This window comes from Lutjanus erythropterus, chromosome 20, assembly GCF_056507025.1.
Source record: "Lutjanus erythropterus isolate fLutEry1 chromosome 20, fLutEry1.hap2, whole genome shotgun sequence".
Lineage (NCBI taxonomy): Eukaryota > Metazoa > Chordata > Actinopteri > Lutjaniformes > Lutjanidae > Lutjanus > Lutjanus erythropterus.
In genome coordinates this window covers 27245589-27256284 of record NC_139336.1, presented here as the reverse complement: position 1 = coordinate 27256284, position 10696 = coordinate 27245589, and the positions used below count along the sequence as shown (strand labels likewise).

The following is a 10696-nucleotide window of genomic DNA, read 5'->3' as shown; positions in this document are numbered from 1 at the left end:
CGCGAGATCTGTGAGCATTGTTTCGCCATTGTTCACAGTGTGCAAACTGAGTACGCTTAAAATAATCAAAGCTGCAGTTAGCTATCTCGGTAGGTTTAGAGACAGAAACACGAGGACAGAGTTTGGGAAAGATGGGTTAAATTGGCAATGCTCGCGAGATTTGCCGCGGGTTTGGGGTTCTCTTGCTCTAGACACGACCACAATTCCCACAATACAACACGAGGTTGCTCCTCGGTAATACTTCCTGTACGGCAGCTGTGATGTCCAAACGTCATCCACTACTACATGAATACGGAGAGAAAAACCACGTTAGCGTTATTTTTTGCTCTCTCTTCGTTACTATCAACCTCCAAGACTTTGCGGATGACTTGGCATCACATAACCACATAGAGGAGCCGCAGACGGGCAGCGTTTTGGTGACATAATGGGTGGGAAGAAGAAGAAATCGGCTCCTCCGGTGGCCCCGGTGGCAGCTGGAGCAGCAGCGGGCAGGACTGGTGCCTCTGCAGCGGGGAACGGCGTGGCGGAGGAGGCGAAGAAACAGCCAGCCGGCAACAAAGTGGCCAAACCAGCCAAAGAAAACAAATCTAAAGGTGTCATAGATTTATAGCCGTTATTGTACCATTCAGACTGTCAGCGACCAGCTGTCTTAACCGTTGAACAGCTGAAAAGATGTTGATATGGTCATTTTGAATCTGTATTTGGAAGTGTTGTATAAGATAGTTTAGTTTAGTGTTTATTCTGTTGTGTTCAGCCCTGTATATTATAAGATATATTATTGTGTTTAATTTCTAAGTTGTTGGGGTATTGGGCAACATAGTAATTTTGTAAAGCACATATCAGAAGCTTCAGATTACAGCCTTTCTTCAATTTGTATTATGGCACCTTGCTGCTTTGTGTATGTAGCTTGTCAGATCGGCAGTAGTGGAATATAACTAAGTACATTTACTCAAGTACAGTGCTAAAGTACAAATTTTAGGGACTTCATGCCACTTTCTAATTTTACTCCACTTTATCTCAGAAGGGAATACTGTACTTTTCACTTAACTACATTTGATGCATATCTATTAATTTAGTTATATGCAGTGCAGCCTAGTCTGCATGACATGTGTCTGATGAAATCTGAAATGTGGCTCAGCATCAACATATATTGCTTTTCACTGACACACATCTATTTTTTTTCCTTCCTCCAGCTCCGAAGACCTACAGTCTTGCCAACACTGCCCAGGTTGACACAGGTGGAGTCTCGGACAAGTCGATTCTTAAAGTAAGTCATACAGTGTACTTCATCTTTACTGTGCAGTTAATGTTGCAGCTGGGACCTGTTTTTGACTTGCTTGTAACACAATAAGTAAGGGATAACGTACAATGAGCTGGTCATTATGGTGAAATAAACCCTAAAAGGTGAAGCAGGACTCACTGTATGCTATCTTTCTTATTACATGGCTACTTACTAAAAAACACATGATTTGTTGATGATTTTCTTGCTTCCACTGATTGCTATGCAGAAATAACAGACCCTTAAGTTCTGTAACTGACCAATTAGAATAGAATATTCACAAAGCCCATACAATGATATACTATACACAGTGAAGTAGTCCATTATTGATTCAGTTGCAAATCTGAACGTGTGTTTCACACTGAGAAGCCTTAAAAATGCTGATAACGAATGGGATTTGACACTTTAACACAGGTTTCTATCCAAGCTGACCTGGAGAAGAAGATCATCAAACTGATCAATGACTTCAGAGAAGAGAATGGAGACAAAGGGCCCATATCAGGCAGACTCACAAGCAAGAAGTTGCTGGTAAAGAATAAAGAAAAAATCATCCTTCTGACTCTGAGATCGTTTTCCATGACAGAATGTTGCATTCAGGTTGTCTTGTTTGTGCTTGCAGGACCTGTACACAGCTCTGCAGAAGTTCAACTTCAAGAGGGAACACATCGAGGAGGCGATGAAGAGTAGCGTGCTGTATGGAGGGGATCTCCACTCTGCTCTTGACTGGCTCTGCCTCAACCTTAAAGATGGTAACAGAGCATCAGCAGTCATTAACATTTCTTCACCGTATAGTTCTTGAGAACACACTGTCAAAGATTTCTTACTTTATTGTCCGTAAACCAGATGAGCTGCCAGAAGGCTTCAGCCAGCAGATGCAGGAGGAGAACCAGAAGAGCCGGCCCAGGTTCCAGCCTCCTGCGCAGCAGAAACCTGCAGCTCCAGGCCCTAAAGCTCCCACCAGCACCCGCAAAGAGACCACCAAGGTGTGTGGGAGTGTCTGCAAGTGTGCAGGGCTACACAGACATGTACTGTCACACTAAATTGAATCTCATAAGAGTTGTGTTTTCCAGGCCTCAGAGAAGGATGAAGCTGCAAGCATGAAGGACTGGATCTTAAGGTATGCAGAGCAGAGCAGTGACGATGAAGAGGAGGAAGAAGAGGAAGGAGGGAAGAAGATACACAATCCTGAACTGGATGAAAAGTTTGATCCAGTAAGTGAGTTAAAGCAACTTAAAGCTGAGGTTTCTTTTTAAAAATGAAGTGAATAATTCAACATTTTGAGACTTTCTTTCTCCATTTTGAGATTTTAAGTCTCATTGGTTACCAAACAATGAAAATTTACACAATACATGTAAAAAAAAAGGCAAGACAGGCCAAACCATGTCGAAAAATGATTCAACACCATATACACCAAGTATATTCAGTATTTTCTGAGTTTAAATAGTTGTGATAATGTAATACATGTCACTGAGTATGTGGCTCTGTGTGGTAACTGTGTGTTGTTTCTGCTGTGTAGAACGACAGGTATTTGATCCTCACTGCTCAGCTGTATGACACAAAAGAAATGGCAGCTGCTGCCAAGACAAAAGCAGACAAGGCAGGACAGAGGATGGCACAGGACAGGATACGCATCATACAGCAAGGTGAGCATGTGCGGCATGTGCTTCGACTCTCACATGAAGAGACTAAACCATTTTTTATAACTCGCTTTTGACTTTTGAATAAATATATATAAAACAAATGTGTTTCTGTTTCCAGAAATGAAGCAGCTGGAGTCCCACCCCATGTTCAATCCAGCTATAAAAGTGGTCGACGCTCCTCAAAAGGAAAAAGAAAAGAAAGTAGCTCCTGTCAGCGAGGACAAAGAGGACCTCGGCTTCAAGTTATTCGAGCAAGCTGAAAAGGAGCCTCCTGCGGAGAAAGGTTCAGTCAGTTTTATTTTAAGTGCAGAATCGCCGTGCAGCATCTTCCTGATACACTTTAACTCAAGTTAAATTTCCTCATTCAATTCATCGACTGACTAACAAAACACTGGGATATAATTAATATAAGATTCTGTGAGATAGATATAGATAGAGATAAAAATGTGGGACATTTGTTGAGCAGTCTGCACTATTTTAAAGTGTTGTTGCTGGTAGTCATATTCTTTATTCAGATTTGGTTGCAAAAACCAAAAAATAAATGGGGTTTTGGGGAAAATAGTCTTGACAATGTGGCATAAATTAACAGAGCGTAAAGATTCAAAAGACTTTTTTCAATTATTTTGTTCCCTTTTCCTTCACAGTTGTGAAAAAAAACGAGCCAAAGGACATTCGCAATTTTGACTACACTGCTCGCAGCTGGACGGGAAAGTCTCCCAAACAGTTCCTCATCGACTGGGTCAGAAAGAACCTCCCCAAGAGTCCGCCGCCGGCTTTTCACAAGGTGGCTGCTGGGAGATACTGGAGATGCAAGTAAGCGTGTGTGTGTGTGCGTTTCTGACATACATTTTGTTGCTCTTAAGAAGTACACTAGTACTTGATGGGCTGTAAATCCTTAGTTTTACTGCAAAATTGTGGCCTTAAAAAGTTAATTTCGCTGACACATGTAAACACTCTAACTGACTTCATTGATCAGGGTGCGGGTGCAGAGGCCAGAGGATGTTCTTGAAGTTTGTCCAACGATCCTGACTGAGGACAGCATGCAGGCTCAACATCTGGGGGCCACACTGGCTCTCTACAACCTGGTGAAAGGACAGGTAATACATGCAGAGGATACCACCATGTTTCTGTGCTGCGTGACCTCGTATTTACATTCTCTAAAAAACTGTTTCACCCCTCTCAACCGTTCCGCCTCAGTCAGTGCACCAGCTCCTTCCTCCAACCTACAGAGATGTATGGTTGGAGTGGAGAGACAGCGAGCAGCAGAAACAGGAGGAGAGCCGCACCGCTGCGAACAAACCTCGAGACCAGTTCATCTCCCGGCTCCTGACCCGACTCAAACAGCAGCAGAACCAGTACCAAGCGCAAGATTCTGGATCTCAGGGCCAGCCGGGGCAGCAGGGCGGGGCTGGGGACGACGAGCCTGAGGAGTCCTGGGAGAACCTGGCCAGTCTTGATATCGGGGACAGAGGAGATGAACTGGAGGACAAGAGTGAGAAAAGAGGAGGGAGGAGGGAAGGAGCACTTGAAGCTTCCAGAGAGCTTTTTAAGAAGCTGAAGAAGTCCTCACTGGCCCACAAGCTGCAGGTAAAAACCCTGAAAGATTGAACAATTTACCACATTAAAGGTGTTTTAATAGTACAGATGCAAGTAATTCACCAAGTATTTTGTCTTGAAGGCAGAGCGAGAGCAGCTTCCCGTCTTCCAACACCGGCATCGTGTCCTGGAGGCTCTGCAGCGACACCCTGTGGTAGTGGTGGCAGGTGAGACGGGCAGTGGAAAGAGCACCCAGATCCCTCAGTTCCTCCTGGAGGAGCTGCTGACGGGGGGCAAAGAGCCGCAGCCGTGCAACATCGTGGTGACGCAGCCTCGCAGGATCTCTGCCATGAGCCTGGCCTGCAGAGTCAGCCAGGAGCTCGGCTGTGAGGACGGACCGGGGTCCAAGGTGACAATACAGTTTTAACAAGACATCTTATGGTTTGACAGACTTTGATTATGTAGGCTGATAGGACGGGTTGTTACCTGCTTTAACAATCATGTTTCATGTCAAAATTTGTTTCAGTCGTCGTTGTGTGGATACCAGATCAGGATGGAGAATCAGTCCGGGGAGTGGACCCGCCTGCTCTACTGTACTACTGGAGTTCTGCTGAGGAAACTACAGCATGACCGACACCTCAACTCCCTGACACACATCATCGTAGATGAGGTACTGATAGTTCTGATCAAATGCAGTGTTTGTAAATGTTTTAGCATGCTGCCATTTTTAAGTGTCCTTTCCACCCTCAGGTTAATATATTTGTAAGAGCCATTTTTGGTTAAATCTGATAATCAGACTGCAGCAAGAACTTAATATGGTCAACACAGGCGTGTGATAGTTGAAAGGATGCACCCTGCTATTTTTCCTTTCCGCCATCTCTCACAAGCTTGATGCAAAAGTGGCGGTCTGCCACTGCACGCTTGGTTTTCATAGGTTTCCACGGTCATGCAAAACAGGCCAAGTTAATAAAAATATCAGGAATGTTTACTGGCACAAACATGACACGTTACCTTGTGCTCTCATCGAATCACTAACGCTCCACAGACCCACAATCAACCAAATCGGTGCATGTGACTAACAAGACAGGGAGTTAGAAAGTCTGCTCTAATGCGGAATCTTCCCCTCGTCACCTCCGTCTCCTCAGGTCCATGAGCGCAGTGTCCAGTCAGACTTCCTGTTAACCATCCTGAAAGATGTTGTTATGAGGAGATCGGACCTGCAGCTGATTCTCATGAGCGCCACAGTGGACTGTGACAAGTTCTCCAACTACTTCAACCGCTGCCCAGTCATTACCATCCCTGGCAGGACTTTCCCAGTGGAGGTAAGAGGAGCTTTACTTTGTGTTTACTTGTACACAACACATATCGTATCTCGTTGTATGTTTTGAAGTCCCACTACAGCTGTATTTTTGACTGTGACATTTAAACCAAGAGCCTGAATGAAACTTAACCTAAGGCCATCGTTTATATTTTTCTTCCAGGTGTACCACTTAGAAGACATCGTGGAGCAGACGGGGTACATCCTGGAGAAGGACTCGGAGTACAGTCAGAAAATTCTTGAAGAAGAAGAGGAAGTTAGCATCTCTGTCACACAAAAAGGCGGCAAGACTTTACAGCACCAGGTAACACTGGACCTCTGCAGCAGTCAGACAGTATACCGGGGCAGTGGTGTGTTATTTATGTGTGTAACCTGCTTCTGTGTGTTCCAGGAGGTGATCGTGAGGGACTCCTCCTCCGGCTGGGACCTGGGTCCAGATCTCGACCACTTCAGCAGCAGGACTCGGCAGGCGCTGCAGTACATGAACCCCAATAAGATCAACATGGACTTACTGGTTGACCTCATTGACTACCTGGGTACAACGCATCATCATGCTGGTTTCAGACAGCGCAGAGTTCATATTCATACATGTTTTTGTTAGGTTTTGCTACGTGTGTGTTAAATTTCTGTATTTCTGTGCTCTGACAGACAAAGCCCCACAGTTTACGGAGGTGGACGGAGCCGTTCTCGTGTTCCTCCCAGGTCTGGCTCACATCCAGCAGCTCTACGACCTGCTGACCTCAGACAAGAGGTTCAGGGACAAAAACAGGTGACAAACACGACATAATGATGATAATAGTTGCATAATAATCCTTCACAAGGCCTTTAAAAAACAGACAAACTGTGCATTTAACTTTTTCATGTGGCTCACTGTGGGTTCTGACGGCCTCTTTAAGGTTCAGGATTGTTGCTCTGCACTCGACTCTCTCATCTAAGGACCAGGCTGCTGCCTTCACAGTGCCACCTGCTGGAGTTAGAAAGGTACTTCACAATGTGATAGAAAAAATTCAACAAAGCCTCTTTTATAGAGCTATATTTCTGTTAAAACCATTTCACACTACATTTGATTGTTTTGCTTGTTTTAAAAAGAAAATTTTCCCGTCCTGAAAATCCCGAACACGACGCTCTGCTCTGTGTCTGGTTTAGATCGTTTTGTCGACTAACATTGCTGAGACCGGTGTGACTATTCCTGACGTGGTGTTTGTCATCGACACTGGAAAGACGAAAGAAAATAAGTAAGTGCAGATTTTTTTTGATTCACAGTCAGCATTTTAGGTATATTTAATCCTTTTTTAAGTTCAAGTTGTTTGATTTGTTTTCTTTTTTTTTTTTTAATTTATAGTTACTTATAATTATTAAAAATACATTAAAGATTTCAGCATCGGCTCCAAAAATCCACTATCAATTGGCCGCCAATATTTATCTATTTATATATTCATTTATTCACACATTTATTATTTATTTATTTATACGGTCATTTATCCATTGTGTAGATGAAGAAAATTGAATTAATAAACACACATAAATGTAGTATTTATATATTTAATGGCTCATTAATTTGTGGTTTATTCGTTTATGGTAACAATTAAGTATTATGGAATTGGAATTTGGTTGTAGAGAAACTTAATAACTCCAGTCTGCTGTGTCGTTCAGGTACCACGAAAGCAGCCAGATGAGTTCTCTGGTGGAAACTTTTGTTTCCAAAGCCAGCGCCCTCCAGAGGCAGGGGAGGGCAGGACGTGTCCGAAACGGCTTCTGCTTCAGACTCTACCCAAAGTTCAGGTACGGAGGCCATCGTCCAGAGGGGAGAGACGGGAACGAGAACACCAAGCAGGAAAAAAAACAGAAAAGAATGTGCTCATTAAAGAAAAAGAAAAGTCATAATCCAGTTTTAGCTCATGTTCTGACCTGTTCTGCGTTTGTTTGACCTCAGGTTTGACGCCTTCATGGATTACTCCATTCCAGAGATACTACGGGTCCCACTGGAGGAGCTCTGCCTTCATATTATGGTATAAAAACCAGACCATGAAGACCCACACGAAGGCAAACACTTGACAATTATTGAAGCTTCCAAGTTGTTTTCTTCAGTCCCCTTTAATCTCCTCCTCTCCGCCCTGATAGAAATGTCAGTACGGCTCCCCGGAGGACTTTCTGAGCCGGGCCCTGGATCCTCCTCAGCCGCAGTCGGTCAGTAACGCCGTCAACCTGCTGAGGAAGATCGGTGCGTGTCACCCCAACAATCATCTCCTCACTCCTCTGGGACACCACCTGGCGAGTTTGCCCGTCAACGTGAAGATCGGCAAGATGCTCATCTATGGAGCCATCCTCGGCTGCCTGGAGCCCATAGTACGTCTGCGCTGCCTCATTATTCACAAAACAAACAGATCCTACTATGTTTACTTAATTGCATGAATATTAAGAAGAGATTTGTTTCAGGCCACCATCGCGGCTGCCATCACAGAGAAGTCTCCCTTCTCCACACCCATGAACAGGAAGGAGGAAGCCAACCTGGCCAAATCCGCCCTGGCGCTGGCCAACTCCGATCACCTGACGATATACAACGCATATCTGGGGTATGGGCTCAGATTTATTGCATGTTGACAAGATTTCTTTAACGAGAATCCAGGCCAGGCTTTTAGTAGCCTTCAAATAAAGGTTCCAGTGATCCGAGATTTTCACAGTATGAGAAAATAAAATTGCTGTGCAGCAGTGGACTGTGCATCAGGAGACTATTTAATCCATTTTTGTGGATTTTATTTGATTTCTGCAGTAGTATGACAATAAATCCCTGTAAATCTTTCACACTGGACCTTTAAATTAACTTTAATTATTTTTTAATTGGTTAATCCATCCATCAACTTTCTATTGCTTATCTGGATCCAGGTTCTGTTATATGATTACCAGATGTTATTGCTATGCACAGCTGGGAAGTACAGACAAAAATGTGATTAAAAATATTACTAAATTAATTTACTTATTAAACAATTGGTGGCCTCATTGTGCCTACTGGTTTTCTACCATTCTGTGACTAATATGATCGTGAAAAAGGTATTAAATCACTTTGCAAGAACAATTTTAACTAAAGTAGCATACTTAAGAAGGTAGGAATGTATTTGTTCCGTAACGTTCCTGAAGACCAGACTTCATAAAACTTTCCGCTGTAATTTTTAGTCTTTGCAATTACAGATTCAAAAGAGGCAATGTTCTTTATTAACTTTAACCATTAATCAAAAACAGGCCTTGTCTGACTCTTCCAATGGTCAGCACCTATAAAGTCTGCCAAAGCCAGTCCAAATTTTTGTTTGGACATAATTAGTGGTAGAGGAGACCCGTCTCCTATTAAATTGCCTTCTATGTCATATTTTAAAGGTCTGAAAAAGCCTTATGTTTAATCTGATTAAGAAAAACACTGCAGAAACTCTTTCTGATGACCTACTTTCATCCTTTTAGGTGGAAGAACTCACAGTCTGAGGGACAGAGAACAGAAATGTCCTACTGCAGGAAACACTTCCTCAATCGTACAGCTCTCATTACAATAGAGGTAACACACGCACGCATTTTTACGCACCTTCTCAGTTGCGATTCGGATTTTAAATCAGATTATGTCTCCCTTTTCTGTCCAGGATGTGAAGCACGAGCTGATGAAGATGATGGAGCAGGCAGGTTTCTGGTCGTCTCGCTCCTCCTCCTCCTCTCGCTCCAAGTCTCAGGCGGCCTCGCTGTCCAAGCAGCAGATCTCCATCCTGAACGCGGTGCTGACCGCGGGGCTCTACGACAGCGTGGCCCGAGTTCTGTGCACGCCCTCCGTGGACGTGCTCGAGCGCATCGCCTGCACGGTGGAGACGCCTCAGGGCAGGTCTCAGGTCCACCCGTCGTCCGTTAACCGCAACCTGCAGACACACGGCTGGCTGCTGTACCAGGAGAAGGTACGAGTGAAGAGTGTGTGTGTAATTTCTCCTTTTTTAAAGTCACAGCGCTGATGAATGTTCATCCACAGGTGAAGTACACTAAGATCTACCTGCGAGACACCACTCTGATATCTCCGTTTCCCATGCTGCTGTTTGGAGGTGACATTGACATTCAGCACAGAGAGAGGCTCATCACACTGGACGGATGGATCCACTTCCAGGTCAGAGGTCACCAGGGTTTATCTTTTATCCTGTCCTTTTAGCAACAGCAGTTGAGTTCTCACAAACTTGACTTTGTCGGCCAACAAAATGGGTCTTCCTCCGGGTTTATTTAACCGAGTCCGTGTTGTTTGGCTTTAAAGGCTCCTGTTCGGATCGGTGTGATCTTCAAACACCTGAGGAAGCTCATGGACTCTCTGCTTGAAAAGAAGCTGGAGAACCCGAGGATGAACCTGGAAGGTAAACTCGAGCATCACAACACAACAAACACCCTTTTTTTTTGTGAAATGTATTCATAGCGTGACTGCAAAACCTGAAAAATTGTAAAAAATCAAATTTTTGTCCCTTTACGCCCAACCTTGAACATGTGTCTTTAGTCAAATAACCTGCCTGTCTCTTGCTGTACAGATACAATACTGTATTTTAAGTATTGTAACATGTACATTACTAAAATACATTGAATAAAATCACATGAACATTAATATTATAATACATTTTCAGCAAATCTCTCTAGAGGTCAAAAAAAAGGGGGGAAAAACATTTTTTTCTTTTAGATCTGATCCCGTTTCTGTCTGCTGCAGGTGAGAGGACCATCCAGCTGATTCTGGATCTGATCAAATCAGAGCATGCTGTGTGATATCGGACCACCAAAGGATCTGATTCTGCCACTGAAGAACCTGCATACCAGTACTTTTCTTACACCACCAACGGACACAGGAAATGCTTCCTTATTTGCTCTGGTATTCAGGATGGACGCTCACAGACAAACTGCAGACAGACGTGGGCATCCTGAAGA

General features: G+C 43.8%; 1 protein-coding gene across 1 annotated transcript; it reads left to right on the top strand.

Annotated features, from left to right (window-relative positions):
- Positions 1–135: 135 nt before the first annotated feature.
- On the top strand, positions 136–10598 carry dhx29 (DEAH (Asp-Glu-Ala-His) box polypeptide 29). Its single transcript, XM_084745514.1, has 28 exons — positions 136–593; positions 1194–1267; positions 1694–1807; positions 1899–2028; positions 2123–2262; positions 2350–2490; positions 2796–2922; positions 3038–3202; positions 3564–3732; positions 3896–4016; positions 4117–4506; positions 4598–4864; positions 4982–5125; positions 5601–5777; positions 5937–6077; positions 6165–6309; positions 6422–6542; positions 6670–6754; positions 6920–7008; positions 7427–7555; positions 7707–7782; positions 7895–8119; positions 8210–8346; positions 9224–9314; positions 9397–9699; positions 9771–9902; positions 10044–10140; positions 10482–10598. The coding sequence occupies exons 1-28, from the start codon at positions 425–427 to the stop codon at positions 10535–10537; spliced, it is 4155 nt and encodes a 1384-aa protein (XP_084601640.1). The 5' UTR covers positions 136–424; the 3' UTR covers positions 10538–10598.
- The last annotated feature ends 98 nt before the right edge of the window (positions 10599–10696 follow it).

Bases quoted from the DNA above. Each gene is read 5' to 3' on its own strand.
- dhx29 (XM_084745514.1), top strand. From the start codon at position 425: ATGGGTGGGAAGAAGAAGAAATCGGCTCCTCCGGTGGCCCCGGTGGCA. The intron at 594-1,193 runs GTGTCATAGATT...TCCTTCCTCCAG, and splicing joins CAAAGAAAACAAATCTAAAG to CTCCGAAGACCTACAGTCTT. The intron at 7,783-7,894 runs GTATAAAAACCA...CCGCCCTGATAG, and splicing joins AGCTCTGCCTTCATATTATG to AAATGTCAGTACGGCTCCCC.